Source organism: Myotis yumanensis, unplaced genomic scaffold (genome assembly GCF_028538775.1).
Source record: "Myotis yumanensis isolate MYYU_CA2020_CCGP unplaced genomic scaffold, mMyoYum1.0.hap1 SCAF_3, whole genome shotgun sequence".
NCBI classification, from domain to species: Eukaryota; Metazoa; Chordata; class Mammalia; order Chiroptera; family Vespertilionidae; genus Myotis; species Myotis yumanensis.
The window spans coordinates 205,734,481-205,753,807 of record NW_027223754.1 but is presented as its reverse complement, the minus strand read 5'-3'; the positions used below and the strand labels follow the sequence as shown (position 1 = coordinate 205,753,807).

At 45.1% G+C, this 19,327-nt stretch overlaps 1 protein-coding gene across 19 annotated transcripts in view; it reads left to right on the top strand.

Moving 5' to 3' along the window:
• The window catches only part of RBFOX2 (RNA binding fox-1 homolog 2), a 256,306-nt gene extending 239,268 nt beyond the window's left edge, over positions 1–17,038 (top strand). For 5 of the 19 annotated variants that reach the window (XM_070411030.1, XM_070411032.1, XM_070411023.1 and 2 more), the window contains 4 exons: positions 2–41; positions 9,242–9,330; positions 9,707–9,779; positions 11,589–17,038. In XM_070411030.1, the coding sequence (XP_070267131.1) occupies positions 2–41; positions 9,242–9,330; positions 9,707–9,779; positions 11,589–11,633 (247 nt within the window). In that variant the 3' untranslated portion in view covers positions 11,634–17,038. Of the gene's footprint in view, position 1; positions 42–2,878; positions 2,922–4,906; positions 4,939–5,103; positions 5,901–9,241; positions 9,331–9,706; positions 9,780–11,588 lie in introns of those variants that run through there. The other 14 variants (XM_070411026.1, XM_070411038.1, XM_070411028.1 and 11 more) reach the window with 8 other exon arrangements.
• Positions 17,039–19,327: the final 2,289 nt, after the last annotated feature.

Below are 19,327 nucleotides of genomic sequence, written 5' to 3'. Positions count from 1 at the left end.
GTGTGGTTTACCAGGACGGATTTTACGGTGCTGACCTCTATGTAAGTACACACACTGGGGCCTTCTCGACCCCACCCCCTGACAAGCCAGCCTTTTTTTTCTGTTTCTTTGGTTTGGTTTGTTTGGTTTTTTAAAAAAATATCATTTATTTAGTTTTTGTTTTCTTTTTCCTTGTGGATATATATATTTATATATTTAAGAATGCAAGCATGCTTCTCTGCCACTGCGCTTTCCCCTGGGTGCCAAACTAAGCCTTTGGGTTTCCTGATCATTGCTGGAGTCAGTCTACTGGACATATTCTTTTCCCTTCCCTCTTCCCACAGATGGTCTATGGATCACGAACATATTTGCGAGATGATCAGCAGGTTTAAAGTCTTTTATTACTGTCGTATCATGTGCATACATAAATGACAGGACAGCTTAGCCTTCAACCAGCTCTTTTCCTTTTCTGCTTTTCTTCTCATTTCACATCCCTCTTTAGATCATTAGAGCTTTGATTTATGTAGATGGCAGTGAGCTTTCTGAATTGGTCTTTTCCTGTTTTACATACTGTGAGAAAGCACTAACGTGTGAAAGCAAAAGAAGAAACTGATGCCAGTGAAGAGTGGGTGGGAAGGAGAGGAAACCAGTATTCACTTGCCTAAGGCCCTTCTATATTAGAAGGTTTGCAACTGGTAGGTCTCTTTTCTTATGGGCCATCTAGAGGGAAACAAGTGGCAGAATTAGCAACCTAGATTTCTCTTACAAACATTGGACTATCATACATGATTTGATGATTCTACCAGCCATGTTAACATGTAACCCAGTACTTAGTCTGTCTAGCTATAGCTAACGTTCTGATTGGTTTGTTGCATATTATTTAAAATATGAACAAAGTGATCTGACAAAGAGTCAAAGTTTGTGAGTTTTGAAGTCTTTTACAGGGACCTCCCCAAATGACCTTTTTCTGAATGCAAGCTTGGTCTAACCACCAAATCACTAAGAAACAATTTTGTAAGGTAAACTTGACACCATGAAATTATTTCTTGGACCTAGGTTATAATTGTCTGGAAATGCTGTCTCCACCCTTATGTCCCAAAATCACTAAGAATGCCTTTTTAGTGAACTAATTTTCACAATCTGCCAAGATTCTCTGGCAATCTAAAAATGTTTGTGCACTTTCAGAATGCATGTAGAGGCTCTGTGTAGCCGGAAGTAGAGATAGGGTGGAATGGTCCTACGTGGTACTGTAAGTGACTTTTTCACCTGTCCTGTGTAGAGTAGACCTTCAGAGTATTCTTTAATTTGAGAAATGCTTCAAGGAACCTTACCCATGTTTCGGGCCCAACCCTCTCACTTCAATGATATGTCTCTCAGAGAGATTGTGACTCACCCTAGATTACATATGTTATTGTATAACCAAGCACAAAACCCAACTAATCGATATTTCATTACCTCTCAGTATTTAATCAAAATTCACGTATTTCCTCAGATGCTTTTCAAGAGGTATGGAAAGGTATGTTCTTTCCTGTGCTGACAGCGAAACTTAAGGATTAGGGAAATATTTTCTAGTTTTACACCAAATGACACTTTTCTATATGTACACATTTTACATACGACCTTAGCATGTACATTCTCCCATTTACATTAGTGTCCATATTCTCATGAAACTCATCTTTATGTTATTAAAGTTGTTTTCTTGAAATCTATTCTATTAGAGCACACTTTTCCTTATGAATTATTTAAGTCAAGTTTTTTTCCCCCCTCTCTAATATGGTCCATATTTGGGGATTTTTTAAGTATGGTCTACTTCCACCTTGTTAAGTCAATCAACCAAAATTATTTGTTGACAATTCTCTCATTTCCTTAGTTCACAGTATGCGATTTCATTAAGAGAGAGATAATGTTTCTATAGTTGAGAAAATACCCTTGAGTTTTGTTTATCTACTTGCTGGATTACCGTATCAAGCTAAACAGAAGTAATCCAGTGACCTTACCAAAATATTTTTTTGACCCGTGGCCTCTTGTTGATGAAAAGAGTTCGTAGTAATTACCATTTTTACTTCCTATCTTCAAGCAGTTACTTGGAGGAAAAAGTTGGTCACTGAGGCTGAAATCATATCCCAATCCACTAGTGAAAAATAAGAATACTTTATGAGGTAACTGTTGAGTGAGGTATAATATAACTCTAGCTTTTAGAACTTCATATTCCCTATTCCATATGTGAGGGAGCAAAGGATGTGTCTTAAAAACACACAGGAAAGCCCTATCGTTTTACCTTGAGTTTGTTCTGCTTCTCTCTGTGCGTTTTCCATCTGTGGAAATCTACCGAGGTATGGTTAGTTCTTGTTTCCTCAGAGGGCAGGCTAGAAATAGAAAGAGTGGAGGGTTTAGCTAATTAGAACAGGCTTTGAACTTGAGAGATGACATGAATGAAAAGAGTGTAAGTTGCTGCTTTTGTTCTGTTATAGTAATTTAGGCTATTAATTGTGGAGGTTTTTAAAATCTCTTTTCTCTGATCTCCTAGGCTGAAATCCTTGCTAGTCACTTTCTTCCTTTCTGTGTCTTTTATGCACTTTCTTCTCTGGAGAACTGATGTAGCGATTGTGCCTGTAATTTATAAAGTGATCCCCCCATAGACCCATGGGGTAAGCACATAGATTATGTGTCCATCCACCCCCCCTCCCCCCACCTTCCTTTTTTGACCAGTAGAAAAGGCATGGTTCACCCTACTTCACTTAAGTGGGTAACAAACTGCTCCTTAATTGTCACCCTGTGAAAAGCATGCTTGCATCCAAAGGAAAGAAAAGGCTGGTGGGCCCCTTCGCGGGCTTTTTGTATGATTGTTTTCCTTCCACAGCTGTGTTTTTTGAACTGCTCTTCCTGTGTTCTGTTATAGAATAGTCTTACAGGAACCAATCATTAGCGCTAAAATACCTCAGGTAGGAGTGCCAGTGTGACCTGCCAATCAATCAGATGTGGATTGCAGTGAAAAAAAATTGAATTATACTAACCATTCCAGCTCCACGTTAGAGATGGGAACAGAGGCTTTTTTGGACAACCAAGACTTGTGAGCGTGTGATCTAAGCCCTGCTACCTCAGCAGTGCACACAGTCAAGTTCATACATGATGGCACTACCTCCAAAATTAAGTGCCCCTGTCCCGTTGCCACATATCCGCCCTGGGCATGTTAGTGCACTGTCCCATCACTGCCACCTTTTTTAGTCTGTCAATCACATTGAACATGTGCTTAAATGGGCTTTTCTATTTGGAGGTCTTAGCAGGTGGGGACATTTTCTTACTACTCTGAAAGAAATGAGAGAAGGGAGGAAGTAGAATCTGTCCAAAGAGGACTCCTGAATCCCCAATTGGGCCCTGTAGTAGAATCATAGTGGTGATTGGACTGTGCTACTGCATACGGTAGAAGTTGCCTGTAAAATCTAGACATATTGGGACTCTAAAATTGAAACATGTATTTCCCTTTCACTTTCCTTTCATCTTAAAACAACTCAGTGAGTTCATTTGGATACTAATGCACTGTTAGAAGGTTTGCCGCTGATAGCTGGATGCTAGGATAGCTTTATACAATTCAGTTCATTTATGTAGCATCAGCAAGAGCTTGGAAATGAACAACATTGGGGAGATGTGGAATAGCAGTGTTTGAGAGATATAATTCATTAAAGATGATCTCTCTGAGAAGGAATAAGTGAGAGATAACAAGCTGATCGTAACAATTATAAATTTTTATACTCACGTCTGTGTTACTCACTTTCAATCAAAGGTGCCATGTTGCCACGTAAGAACTCTGTCTCCTAGGAGGCCCTCACACGAGAGCAATCTAGATCAGCGGCTCTCAGCTGAAGTGGGCAGAGGTGAGGGAAGGGAGGGTAGAAGTGTGTAGGGGCAAACAACATGAGTCGCAGAGGCACAGCACTCAGCCCAAGCCAGTCTCTCTCTGCTGCGGTGATTTTCAGCACCGCACCCGCCGTTCCCCACACACCCACACACCCCCACACCCCTCTTGCTGTATCAACCTGCACCACATACAGGGAACAAGCTCTCATTCTGTCTGCTGGTCTTGAAGTGCACACCCTCCTCCTCAGTGTCACATAACGTCATTGTCTTCCAGGTAGAACGAAGGTGTCTTGACATCACATGCTCACCAAAGTCCTGTTTTAATGTAAACCTAAAACAAATATAATACAGTTAGAGGCTAGGTTAAAATCAAGACGGGGGGAAAGTCTGCCAGAGTGAGGTTAAGCTAATAGAATTAGTGGCAGCCGGAGGTCAGGTGCAGGAGGGGTGATATGTAGAGCCCTTCCATTTTGGTCTAGTTGAAAGCCCAGCTGCAGAGAGTCATGTGGTCAGTGTGGCAACGTCATACAGTTCATTAGATGATGAATTAGATTGAGTGCAGTAGAAAATCCCTAGGAGGTGACTTTGAGTCATGGAAAACAGACTTTAACAACAACAAAAGGATCTTAAAGGTAACAGCATTTTCCTTTGAAGAAGCTGGAATTTGAAAGCAGAGACATGTTATGGCTATGCGTAATGATACAATGCTTAAGCAGGAGATATTTTAGAAGAGCACTGTGGATCAGAATGGATGGGTGTTGACAGAGGGCAAGCTACCCGAGAGTGCTGCCGGCCAGGACTGAGTCACATTGCCAGGTCAGGAAGGTTGACTAGGTGGGTGAGGTAGCACTGGGCCGCCCCATTGGGAGCACGAGGAGTTATGCAGAGTGAATTGCAGAAGAATCAGAAAGTCATTATGTGTAAAGGGGCGTGTATATTTGGATCAGGCGTAGCCATGCCAAATTTATCCAGCGATCAGGGTTCCAAAGCTGTCCGTGTGTGCCCTCCTACATTAGGGTGTGCTGTGGCCATGCTAATCCCCATTTTTTGTTTTATTTCAAATCACACACAGATAGAATCTGCAAACTGCTTCAGATCAAACAGGTCTGATTGTGTGTAAATACATATGTCCTTTTTAATTTTTATTATTAATGGTTGCTTCAGTTTTGCATCAGTGCATGGTTAAAAGCAATACACATCAGCTATTTCATGACTTCATATCTCCAAATGAATTATTTCTCCTCTTTTTTTGTTTGTTTGTTTGTGCAGTCAGCTGAAGAAATGTTAACATCTCACTCTAAATCTCTCAGTGGAGTCTCTGTTCCCTTCTCTGATATAACAGATGGGTTACTGCTTGTTATAATTATTAACATTGTGGTGTGGGCCAGGGCTAGGGTGGGCAAGATTTCCTTTTTCTTTGGGCTGGGGAGGGGCCAGTCGTTAGGGTCTGGAATGTTAACTCAAGTGGTGACTGACTGTTTCCGTAATACCAGGTCGTTGTGGCTGCACGCTCTAGTAATTGAGGCTGTACTTCACCGAGCTTGTGGTAGCCTAGGGCAAACCGCTGTCCCAAGAGAATGCTGGGATAGATAGAGTTAGCCAATCCGAGTCTGAACGTGGTGATTTGCTGGTTGTTTTAGCTCCAGATGTTGGCATGCTTAGTTCTTAATGTGATTAATAAATGTGGCGCCATATCCCCTCCCCACGCCTGAGCCCTGTCTCTCCTACCCACTTCCCTACCCTTGTTCTTTTGGAAAACTTAAGAGACAGTAATGAAAACAGTGGTGTTTCAAACTGCACTTTGTTCTCATGTTCTATAAAAGACTTCAGATTTGCTAGTAGAAGTGAAACTGAGGAAAGTATCAGCCTGGAATCTTTATTCACTCCTAATTTGGAATAAAAATATCTGGATTTTCTTTGTCCTGTTTTATATTATGTGAAACAGTTTGTTCAACAACCAATTTTTTTAAAAATATATTTTATTGATTTTTTACAGAGAGGAAGGGAGAGAGATAGAGAGTTAGAAACATCGATGAGAGAGAAACATCTATCAGCTGCCTCCTGCACATCTCCTACTGGGGATGTGCCCGCAACCCAGGTACATGCCCTTGACCGGAATCGAACCTGAGACCTTTCAGTCCGCAGGCCGACGCTCTATCCACTGAGCCAAACCGGTTTCGGCTCAACAACCAATTTAAAGCAGGAGCAGAAATACTTTGGAGTAAGACTACCTCTAAGAAGAGTAAATCCATGATACAAAATTCAATTTTTCTAATTTTACAGCAATCATCATGAATTACCAAATTTGTTTATTAGGATATTACCTGCCCATCCTAAGCACAGACCCCCCTGTAAAAGACCTCCCAGTCGCACCATTATCATAAAGTAATTAAGAGAGTAGTGATGTTTAAGAAAAAAATGAATGTACTTTTTCTTAATGTTAATATCCTTCTTGAGCCTTTTCTTGTCAATAAAATATTTGCATCCCTGCTCTGTTTCCTGAATTTGAATAGCAGAGAACCCCATCAAATGCAGACTCCAAAGTCAGATTTGCTTTCAGTCGAAGGAAACTACTGCAGGTGGATTCTGCCCTTCTCGTCCTGGCTTGGAAGGAAGCTTCTTCCCACAGCCTGATCCCTTTGGAGTAACAATAACATTAACTCCAAAACATCGAGGTTCTGATGGCTTCTGAGGGGAATTGTTCTATTGGAAATTGCATTCAGAAGCTCTTTTTTTCCAGAAATAGTGCGGTGCCCCTCAAAGCTGTACTGATATGATGTACTCCCCACTATCTTTGTCTTTAGTGAGCCTTACTTATAGTACCGTGAGCCCTATGGCTTAGAACTTCAGTTTTTAATCTTCCATTCAAGTAAACAAATTTGGGGCTTTAACTGCTTTTATTACCTTGACTTATTTTTACTTTTTAAAGATTATTTTGGTGTTTGAGAGAATACTAGAGACAAACCACGTAATGCTTCTTTACCACATTATCCTGGTTCACAAAGAAGTTTTAGCAAAGGTAACCCTGCTGCACACGTTATAGTACAGTGATGGCGAACCTTTTGAGCTCGGAGTGTCAGCATTTTGAAAAACCCTAACTTAACTCTGGTGCCATGTCACATATAGAAATTTTTTTATCTTTGCAACCATAGTAAAACAAAGATTTATATTTTTTATATTTATTTTATATATTTAAATGCCATTTAACAAAGAAAAACCAACCAAAAAAATGAGTTCGCGTGTCACCTTTGACACACGTGTCATAGGTTCGCCATCACTGTTTTAGTACAAGCGTTAGTTTTACACTGATGGAGTCTCCTATTATAATGGAAACTGAGCCTTTAAGGTACATTCAAAGCCTAATATTCCAACAGTATTTATTAGCTTGTTGCCTCAACAAATGCTTTTGCTGCCTTATTTCCTTTAGAAGTTAAAAATAAATAAATAAAGAGAAACTTGAGTTAGTTTATAAATGATGTGATGTGTATAGGTTGCAGCTGGGCTGTACAGTGTTGCCCACATCGGTCCTGCCTGCCGGCTCCCACAGAACTGATTAGAAGGAAAGGAGGCATGTTGACTGAAAGTAGCCCCGAGGTGCTTCCTGCCATGTCCTGTCATTGCCAATGCTTGCTAATATTAATTAGAATTTATATATATATATAGATAGATAGATAGATAGATAGATAGATATATTATTGATTTCAGAAAGGAAGGGAAGGGAGAGAGAGAGAGAGAGAAACATTAGTGATGAGAGAGAATCATACTGGCCGGGCAGAATTTTCTTAATCTGTAGGATAATCTGTAACTGAGAAATAAATTTTTACTTTTCTAAGTCATTCCTTTGAAGAACAAAGAAGGAATAATACATAACCACTGAAAACCAATCAGGGATTTTAAAGTGCACATTTGAAGCTATCTGACTCAGGCAAATAAATCTAAAGAGCAAGAGTAAATGCCCCTCAGTGCCATTAGGGAAAGCACACATTACAGATGAAGGAAGCAGAGAGTGCTAGGGGCCTGTAAGGAACTGCAGATGTGTCCAAAGTAAAATCTGGACAGAAATGAAAACAGCCAGCTAGACGCTGCCACATCAGATGGCCAAGGAGAGCAAGACTCCCATTAGAAAATACTTGTTATCCATCCTAAGAAATGATACCGAACGGAATTTGCAATTCCTTGCGTAGATTTAGCAAAACTTGGACATTTGAGGGAATAGGAAGTAGAAAGCACAGGACAAGAAGCTTCAGATGTCCATGAGAAATGGACCTGCTAACCTGCAGAAACCAAATGTGCTGTCGTCACTCCTGAAGTGGTGTCAGAATGGGCCAGTTGAGCATAGTCATATTTGATAGGGATCGGCAGCAATAAAAATTCACACCTGAATTACGTTTGGTTAAATAGATGAATTCTCGAAGGTTAAAGAAGAAACCAAAGGTCGGGCTTGCCACTGCAACAGCCTGCCTCGTGTGGCATTGTGTGGTTACCTTTGCGCTCCTTTCTGGACTTCATGGGGTTTACCCAGCAGTGAGAACCTTCGAGACTGAGGGTATTTGAGCCATTAGTAGAAAAACTCTGCAGCCTGCGATGCGATTAGGACTTGAGAATCCATAATCTTAGAGGGAAGGAGAGTAAATGCAGTTAAATGCTTGGGGTGGGCGGTTCTTAATCTATCCTAATCCAGCCGAAAGGGCATCAGCCATTTGTAGTCTGACTTGCCTGAGTCTGAAATAGCTTGGAGTCAGCAAGCTTTTTCTGTAAAGGGCCAAGTGCTCAATATTGTCGGCCAGACAGTCTCTGTCACAACTACTTTCAAAAACAGGTGACAAGTGCCCTGGGTTCACAGGCTGAAGTCTGCCACCCCTGATGTACCCTGGCTTTTCCTCCTAAATACTGCCTCCTCTCTCAGCCTCTGGGCAAGCGTGCTAGATCGATGGGGCATAGCTATACGGGGCCTTTGTTATATACTGCAGACTCTTAGTATGCATCAGGGAATCAGACGTTAACACACATTCGTTTAATGTTTTCATTCTCTAATTGATACTTCCTGTCAGTCAAAGTTCTCCCAACTTCCTATGAATATTTTCCCTGCTGAAAGTTCCAGCAGAGACTGAAACAAGACAGATCAAAATTCATATCTTCATTTCTTAAATTTGAGAACAGGTCCTACCAAGATGGTTTATTTTTGTTACTGTCACAGATTGGATAGCGAGTCCCTGTGCAGGGTGGAGCTTACTCTTGCACCAGGGGAGTAACATGTAGACCGATGCAGTTTGAAACATCCTCTTCCCATGTGTGTGTCTGTGTTTGTGTCTCCTTGTGTCTGTCTGTCTCGTGTGGGTGGGTGTGTGTTCATCTGTGCTTCCGGGGGGAGAGGTAGCTGTAAAGTCAGTTCTCTTCTCTCCTGTAGGCCGGATATGCAGCCTACAGATATGCACAGCCTGCTACTGCAACCGCAGCCACGGCTGCTGCAGCTGCTGCCGCCGCTTACAGCGACGGGTACGTACATGGTCCCAAGTGTCAATGCCTCTCCGCCCTTCCCCGCTTCCAAAACGGCACCTAGTGCCTGGGGCCGCCCGCAGGCCTGGCCTTCTCCTTGTGGCCTGTCATGCCAAAAGCCATGGCGCTGCCTCCTTTCACCGCAATCTCCCTCTTTGTCATCTGCAACTCCCTTCTTCTCCATCTTAGAGAAGACCTCAGAATTTTTCCGAGTACTATATTTAGGAATAGGAATCTAAAGGCTTTTTCCATTCTGCCAATTTCCTAATAATCATTCTAAGATCAAGCCACTCACCAGTCCTTAGCACAGTAAACCCTTTCATTTGGGGAGTTACTATCTTTTCTTTCTCTCCCTGATTGTATTTCTCCTTTCCAGTTATGGCAGGGTGTACACAGCTGACCCCTACCATGCCCTTGCCCCTGCCGCTAGCTATGGAGTTGGCGCTGTGGTAAGTATATGTACAATTTTTTAAAAAACATTTTACTTCTAACTTTTACCTACAGACTATGTAAGATCTAGGGAGATAGTAAATTTAGCTCTTCTTCCATTACCAAAGTATTAAAGCCACATAGGACCATCTGGAAATTTCATAACACCTTCTCTCCCTGAGTGCAGTAGTACAAGTGACAGGCCTGCGTAAGGACAGCAGAAAGGAATGGACAGTGGCAGTCTGCCCTGAGTAATGACATTTTTTGAGAAAGAAAGAAGGAAATAGGTTGATATCTTACATTGGCTCAAATGTTGGATACGTAACTGTAGTGTAGATTTATTGATAGGTGTTAGCAAGGACTACATTAAGCTTTTTTACATTAAGCTTTTCAGATAACTTAATTTGTATGAGTTGCAAATGCATGTGCCAAAGGCTGTCCTTGCTGTTTGTAAGTCTTCTGGTAGATGGTACTAGAAATCACCAGGTGAACGCCTTACAAAGATATTTTAGTAGTAACATCTGTTGCAAAAATATGGTCTTTCCATAGAAGGCTAGAGCTCTTCTAGAATGATGCCCCTTAACCAAACTCAAATCCTCACCCCAGCATTTTTGTGTTGGCCTGGATGCCTCCAGGTCCAACAATGGGGACTCACTGACTCCAACAAAGATAGGCCTTTCCTCTGTGACACCTACTAATGTCCAAAGCTCTGCATTCTGAAGTGCAGCCTGGCCACTGCCTGGGAGCATGGACAAGGTGTGAGGGCGGCAGAATGAGGGCTCAGATTTAAGACTTAAAGTAAATGAGAGAGCCTGTCATTGTCGCACACTGACTTCCTACCCATGAAGATTTGTGGGAGGAAGTGATAGGGTCCCAGGCGGGGTTGGGAGTGTGTGTTTAGAATTAAGGTAGAGACATACAATACGAAGAAAGTGATGAAGTTCCTAAGGTTTTATTTAGTGCCAACATGATATAAGTCCTCTAGAAAAGAATAACCCAAAGAGCGCTATCTATGTTCCTAGGGATATTTTATTTGAAAAAAAGAGGCACCATTAGATAAACACCCTGTATAATAAAAGGCTAATATGCAAATTGACTGAACTGCAGAACAACTGGTTGCTATGATGTGCATTGACCACCAGGGGGCAGACGCTCAATGCAGGAACTGCCCCCTGGTGGTCAGTGCACTCGCACAGGGGGAGCACTGCTCAGCCAGGAGCCCTGCGGCAGCACTAAGCATGTCCGACTGCCAGCTTAGGCCTGCTCCCCAGACTGCGAGAGGGTGCAGGTCACACTGAGGGACCACCTGGAGTGCATGAATTTTTGTGCACTAGGCCTCTAGTAAAGAAATAAAACCCAGTTAAAACCCCAGTTATACATACATGTATGTCAGGAAATTGGCTTTATTCATTGAAAGATTGACTCAGGTTTAAATCCAACACTGTCTCAAACATGGGATATGACAGAAATAGCGGTCAGAGGTAGCATGTCCCCCATTGACAGGTAAGTGTAAGAAGGTCACGGTGGTAATGATGTAGTCAAGGTAAACAAAGACCCATCGACAGACCTAGTTGTGAACTGTGCTGACTTTCCCTTCTGTGCTAGTTCATGTGGATAACGCAGTGCCCCGTTGGCATGCCCTCACTCTGAGAAGCTCGGGTCAGCAGTAAGTGTCCTGCGCTGCTTCGAGCCTCTCAGAGGCCGAGGTGGTTTCCCGACTGCGCTGCCCCTGGCAGCATCGCATCAGTTGCTTTGAAGCTTCTAAGGAAGCTGTTTTCCCAAATCTCTCATCAAACTTTTAATTGTTTTTATGTCTTTAATCACTGCAGGCGAGTTTATACCGAGGTGGCTACAGCCGATTTGCCCCCTACTGAAGTGACGTGAGACCCTGCGAGTGGGACAGCCCCCAGTTCATGAGGCCTGGCTATTGCAATATTTACTAGTAGAGGAACTCTATAGCAAGATGAAGAGGAAAAACAAACAAAACAAAACAAAACAAAACAAAAAAACACAAAAAAAGAGAGAATACTTTTTTATACCTCACTATGTTCTTTGAATATGTATTTTTCCTTTAAATTTCTGCCTTTAATTCTTTTGTTCCAAAGATTGTGCATTTTTTCTTTTTTTTTTTTCCTTTTTTTTTAACTGTGGTAAAAAAAACAAAATGCATTTCCATGTCTGTATGTCCGTGCTTAGCTTTCTGTCAATCACGGAAGAGGCAATTAATGAGGGAGGAGAGAGATTAGGGACTGAGAACTGCGTCTGATCAGAAATCAGCAGACAGAATTACCAAAGTGTATCTGGTGCTGGCCAGCGGGGGGACACGCAGAAGTGGGAGAGATTTTCTGCAACAGGATAGTCTTCTAGTCTTCTGAGTTTCTGGTCTTTGGCAGGCAATTCTGATTGGTTGTGGCTGGAACCCACATGCTAATAGATGATAGGAATTTGTGCTTGCCAAGCAGGAGAATTAAAAATTCACTTTCCTCTCCTCTTCCCTCCTGTCTTCTCCATTCTTTTTACAATCATCTTACATGCACAGCCTGAGACAGTTGGCAGAGTTTTTGGAATTATAATATTAATCTTTCCAAACTTGCTCTCAGACTGTGGATAATAAACACCTCATTAGGAAACTAATCTCAGAATGAACTCTGGAGTATGAAAAAGATTTCTTTTCTTTCTTGCCATCCTAGCATTCCTGCTGGGCTCCTTCCCTTTTAATTGAACCACAGCTTAGCTCATCTATCCTTTTATGAACACCCTGCCCCCATGTCCTCAAGATTCAGGAATTTAGGACCCAGGGACAGAAAAATAAATAAATAGCTAGTTAGTGGCCAGCTTTCTTCCTGGACACGGTTTGAGGATGAAGTACAATCTGTCAAGAGCCAGTACAGAGGGTCAAGAGAAGAGAAAGAATGTTAGGCCGTGTCTGCAAGGCACTCTGATACTCGCGATCTTCCTGAGATCTTCCTCTCCCATCAGAAAGTCAGTGCAGAGTGCACGACAGAATGAAGACTTGGCAAGAGACAAGCACCGCGTCCTGGGCCAGCTGTCCCTGGAAGGCTTGGTGGCCAGGGCCTGTCAGGGCGGCAGTGGCACTGTACTAGCTCCAAAGCCATAGGAATGTCATCCTCCAGAGCCTTTATGAGTCACTTCTCTCTCCAGTCTTGAGCCCCCGTGGCCCTTCCACCCAGCTTCTCATTATCCTCCAAAGACCCCAGCTGAGCACCTGGACCAGTTGGTATTTGTGAACACTACAGGACAGAAAGCACGAAGCCCCGAGGCTACTCTCCCGTAGGGAAGGAGGCAGAGATGGCCAGGAGTTACGGGGCGGCCCCTGCAGTGGGTCACTGCTGTTGCTGCCTGCCTTCCCCTGTGTGTGTGATCGAGGTAGGGAAGAAAGTGTTTCTCTTCTAGCTGTTAGCTGTTACTGATAGAGGTAAGGGTCCTGCCTTTCCAGCATGAAGGCATAGAAAACAGAAAAGCACCGTCTGTCTGGCTCCCTGGTCTATTCACATTGGTACTAGGGTGACCTTTCACCCCAGGGATAGCTGATAAAGGGAATAATTCAAAGACACGGAGCTTCCGGTGTGTTATGGGTTTGGTTTTGGTTTTTTAACTCCTGCCTCCACACATGTTCTTGACTGATAACTGATTCGTGTCCCTGAATTAAAGTGACTGACATACAACAGCATCAAGTATTCTTTGTAAGCAGAGGCATGTATCTGGGAAGGACTGGCCTGTCGGATAGAATACATGTCTCTCCCCTTGAGGATCCTCTGTCCTAGCAACTGGGAGACATCATGGAAGCTAGAGGCCTCGATGCAATTCTTGTTAATTCTGGCGATTGTGTAGAATAGGGGACACCAAACTGCCCAGTCCACTGGCCACTTCTTAAGGGTTCTCCTCCCCAAGCCAAAGTTTGATTTGTTGCTGTGAAGACAGTTTTTGTTGTGTGTATATAAATCTTTTAGTTAGCGGTGGAGGGGTGGGAATTTCTAGAGAATGGGGGCAGGAGGATTTCTTTTTCTTATTTTCTTTTGTTTTGAGGGAGAGCTTTTACTGACTAAAGGAACCGAGAGGAATTTCGTGTCATGTTCAAAGAGGGCCATTCTCACAGAATGGCAAGACACCCCTTGGAGACAAGGCCACATTCTGAACAGCTGCGTCCGCAGCAGGGAGGAGGGCAGTGAGCTTGAGAGTCTTCTCTTCTCCAGAGAGGGATGAGGGTGAAGGGAAGGGTGGAAAAGGCAGCTCCCATGACCCTTTTAGGAGGCAGAGCTTGAGCGGGAGGTACCCTTTGTGCATTTCAGTTCAGCTGGTTCTGGCTGAGGACCCCAGGCAAGCTCCGTGTTCCCCAAGGGCTTCTGCTGCCTTCCAGGGGGTGGTAACACGGCTCCCTCTAGCTCCCTCCTGAGCAGGACCAGATGAGTTCTGCTTCTCACTAACGGGCCTCTAGTTTTGGGTATCCACACTGAGGAGTAGGGCTCGGAAACCCCTGGATTTGGCGGTATTGGCCTCCCATCCACCTTTGAACTTTGAGACTCCATCAGAGGCAGGTTCCTCAAGACATTAGAGCTTGTCCATTCCTGGCTCAAGTCCCCACTGGACTAAGCAGCTGAGTCAGAAGAGAGTTTGGCATCTTGCGAGTTCATTAGCGCGTGCTGGTTGATAATTCCTAAAAACATGCTGAGTCACCGTGCAGGAAAGATTTCAGCAGCTTACTTAGCTCATGACGTGGACTTTCTATACTAAGCATCTTACTCTTAGAAGCTGGTCTCCTTCAAGGAGACCCCTAGTGGAGATCTTTATCTAAACATGCCTCTTTCCCCCAGAGAACTGTCCTTAGGTGTTTCCCAGAATCCCTAGTGTTACATAGCTCAGCTCCCAAGGACCTGGATCAGGGGCCAGTTGTGGCGATTCGTCCTTTCTAAGGCTCTCAGATTTCACAAAACCTACCATCACCATTATCCTCCAACAGCCACAGTCAGAATGGAGCCTCTTATTTTCCTTAAAAAAGAAGGGGGCTGGGGCTCAGCTCTTAGTTTAAGGGGAGCTAGTGGAGATCTATTTCCTAGAAATAAGCGATAGCAGCTTTCTTCACAAGTGTGACTCCTCAGGGGCTGAACTGCTCTTAGTGTAGGTTAGACTTTCCTAGAGGTAGCCGATAAGTCGGTGAGTCGCCATCACCCTATGACTAGTCACGTAGCTTCCAGATAGGAGGGAGGTGGAAACTTGGGATGGAAGCAGCTCCAAGGATCTGCGAGGCGGGCTTGATTACCCCCTTCCCTCCGGCAGGAGAGCGAGGCCAAGCGAGGGACAGTCTGGAAGGCACTAGACGTGTAAGGAGGGAAAGGGGACGTTGTCCAAACCCTCCCTTTTCGCCAAGGCCGGCCGCTTCTCTGCTGCTTGCGACCCTTTAGCACAGTAACATTTGCAGAATTGCAGATTTTACCCCCACCCTCACCCCACCCCCGGATAATAGGAGGAAAGAGACCTTGGGGGGTAGGGAAGGGGTAGTGGTGTTTTAAAAGCATAAGTTACCTGTTTGCACTGTTTTAAGATAGGAAAAAAATAGTGGGCAAGGTGAACATCAAAAGTAAATTTGTGTGTTTTTATTTTGTCTTGCTCTTGAAAATGTTTGACCATTTGTAGTGTACACAGTGAAACTTGATTCTCTGTTGCATAAAACACTATTTTATTTTATTTTTTGAAAATGTTACTGTTCAAAAGCCTCTTCCCTCCCTTTCCCCTTTCCTCTATACTTCCTTCATACTTGCTTTACTGATCAACCAGGCCATAGCCATCCAAGTGCTAGCTCTTAGTGTAAGGGGAGCTAGTGGAGCATGACGCAGGGCCCTTCGCAAGTCGGCTCCTGGTGTCCTAAGCCAGCACATGCCCTCTGGTGGAGTGAGTGTGGCGGAGTCCCTGGCACCTGTCTTTACAGTGAGACTTGCAGACCAGACTACAGCCGGTTCTCAAATTCCTGAATCCCACGAGGAGCCGAGGCGCGGGAGTGCTGGAGGGTCGCAGTTGGCTGTGGGGGCTGAGTTCCCGTCCACGTCACCAGCACTGTAGCCAGTTAGTTTACTCAGGAAAACGGTCGATCACTTCAGCCATGGTGGTGCTGGTTGGCAGGGATTGGTAACCGAGAACGTCCATCAGCCAACATTCAACCTTGCCTTTAAGGAGCCTGCCAGTGCGGCACTCAGGCCTCTGTCGGCATGCGCCCTGTGTGCCGGCGGTGAGGGCTCAGGTCACACTGCAGGCAGAAAGGGAACGTTGGTTCTCTTCTCTCTCCCCACCCCCTGTCCCTGTTAGCAACACCAGATTCCCAGGGGGGTCCACGAGTTTTTGAATTTAAAAAAAAATTGTTTCTTTTGGTTTAGTTTTTCTGGGGACTAAGTGCTTTAAGCAATGTCGGTGCCCCGTCAAGACTCCGAGCTTAGTCACTTTCCTGTATTTTTCTGTTCACAGTATTTGTGTGTGTGTGTGCTTGTTTTGGCAGCTCATTTTGGCTGTATTATATATCGAGTGATGAATTGATCCTCTTTTTTCCCTAAGGGATATGAATTGTTTTTCTTGTGTTATAATTCTGCTTGTGAAAAGCTGGAGCAAACCTGGGGCTGACACACGTAAGCTAGGGCTGCAGAGCTGAGAGCCGGGGTCCCTGTTCCCGGCAGACGGCCCCCTGAGTCTCTGAGCTCTTCAGTCCAAATCTCTGCAAGGCTCAAAACGCCACAGCACCTCTCCTCCCCACCCCCGTGGCGGGGACTGAACCGTCCTCCACGCCACATGCACTCTCCGGCCCCTCCCATTGCCATGGCAAACAGGTACCTTCGGGGCACGGGGGCATCACGTGGGATGCTTGTGTAACTGACCACCTCGCCTTCTCTCCCTCCCCTCCCCGGATCACTTCCTAGGACCCCCGAGCTGCTCGCCCAGGGTCCCGTTTCCCTGCGGACTCCAGAGAAACACCCAGGGCTTTGTGACAGCCTCTGATTCCCTCCCTTCTCGTTAAGAATCATATTGTATAGTAGCTTTCAGACCATACAGTATTCATTGGGTTACTCCTATTATTATCAAGTAGCTGGAATTGTGAAGGTCGGAGTAGTTAGATCTTTAGCTTTTATTCCTTATTTTTTTTTTGTATTACTATCCATGTGTATAAATTATTGATCATGTTGCTGGCTTTTATAAACTCTACGCGAAGGGGGAGCACCGCCTCTGCCTTTGCCAATGGTAATGAAGCACTGTTTTTAAATAAAAGAGAGAAACACCATTCTCTGGCCTGTGTGTGTATGGATCCATCATCCCTGTTGCCTCCTGGAGGCTCAAAGATACAACATGGATTTGACTTCAGGTGAAAAAAAGAAGGCGGCAAATGGCTTCCTAAATGTGTAAGCCGCCTAACGGGGTCACCGAGAGGTCAGTGAGGCCCAGGGCCCCGGCCACGGGAGCCTCCCTGTGGCTTCCGCCCTCTGAGCGCCCGTCTGTGCAGAAGCTGCTCTGGTGCTCCTGCTTCTGCGGTCTCCTCGCAGCCTCAGCTTCACTGCCTCACCCCCATCCGCTCCAACTCCTGGCTGCTGGCCACACCGTGACCCCGGGCCCAGTCCACCCACTTGACCTTCCTGCAGCCTTAGGCACCTTCCTGCCTCCCCTGTCACTGCCTTCCCTGGCTCCTGAGCCTTCTTACCTGCGGGAAGTGCTCTCCACGGGCCCACACGCCCTTTTCTTTCTTACCTGTGCTTTCTCGGCCATCCCTCTGGCCAGGAGTTCCCCGATCTCTGACCTGTTTCATGGAGAAGATCAGCCATCGCCAGGAGCTCCTGGGTTGAACTCTGCTTCCACATCTGCACCTGCCTGAGCTCACCCGTTCTCCCCTCGCTCCTGCTCTCCTGGAAGAGGGGTCCGTCCTCTCCCGCCTTCTCCAGCGTGGTTAACCTTTGCCCTCTAGTTCCTGTGGCATTTAAATATCCTGAACTCTTTCAAACACATTCAAACAAATAATTTTTCTTTCTTTTTTTTTTTTTTTTAAAGGTTGCAGGTTGGATTCTTTTTTTTTTTTTTTTTTTTTTTATAATTTTTTACAGAGAGGAAGGGAGAGAGAGACAGCTAGAAACATCGATGAGAGAGAAACATCGACCAGCTGCCTCCTGCACATCTCCTACTGGAGATGTGCCTGCAACCCAGGTACATGCCCTTGACCGGAATCGAACCTGGGACCTTTCAGTCCGCAGGCCGACGCTCTATCCACTGAGCCAAACCGGTTTCGGCAAAACAAATAATTTTTCAAGAGCCCAAGTCCTCTCCTTCACGGCAAACTTCTGGAATAAGCTTCTGCCCGCTGTGTTCACTTACTCTTCACCCTGCTGCTGGCTGGCTTCTCCCCGCAGGACCCCGAAGCAGCCCCTGTGGTGACAGCCAGTGGACGCTCCTGGGTGCTTTGCCTCGTGGTGCTCAGCACGTCCTGTGTTCCGAGACCTCCCACCTGCACGTTGGACTGTGATGGGCCAAGGGGAGTGAGTTCCTCCACGCTGCCACCCAGGACAAGCTGGCCTGTCTGGCCTCCATTCCTTAATGGTCTCTCCTCTGTTGTTTCCCCAGCAGCGCGCACACACACACACCAACGCCTGGTCCCTAAGCAGCACTGTTACAGCATGAAGGGCATCGTGATGTGCTTCTGTGCATGCGTCCCTGATCCCCCCCCCCCCCACCCCCGATGGTAAGGCCCTGGGTGAGGTGCTCCCTGCTGCTGCGATATCTGTTGTCTGCACTAGAACATGAGCGCCTGGAGGTCAGGGACTTTGTCCTGTTCTCTGCTGTATCTGCGGTGCCTGGCACATGTCAGCATTCAATAAACCAATGTGTGTTTAACTGCTTTTTCCCACATTTTAAAGTGATACAGTTTCCAAGTTGATAGGTGTTTCTAAAAACCCTGTTGCCAGGGGTATGGGAAAATAGGGTGCAGTTGACGCAGAGGTACAGGCACGTGGGTGAAGTCCCGAGGCAGGGTCCAGTCCAGCTGGCAGTCCAACATGGGCACCTGAGTTTTCCTGAGTTCTGCGAGCCATTCTAGCAAATTAATCAAATCCAAGGGGGGATCATGAGAACCTCTGACTCGTAGCCAGTCTGTCAGAAGCACAGGTGTCAACCGTGTCACTGACTTGCGATCAGTATGAGTGGGGCAGCCTTGTGGATGGAGCCCTCAACCTGTTGGATCACAGGGTAGACGGTGTCTGAGTTTAACTCAGTTCTCAGACACCTTGTTCGTGTCACACAATTGGTTGTTGGGGAATATTACATACCAGCACACACACAAATATACACATAGATACACCCGAACACAAACACATACACACACCAATACACACACATTGGGATTGGTCCAGAAACCCAAAGGACCAGGCTTCCTTCATGGTCAGCCTTTGCTAACATCACGGGAATGGTCTTCCATGAAAACACGCATCTTCTCCCACTTAGGCTGCATTCAGCCGTGAGGAGGAGACTATTCCTGCCAGTGATTTAAGAGGCTAATTTAAGAACAGCAGGCTGTCTCTTTAATTTTGAT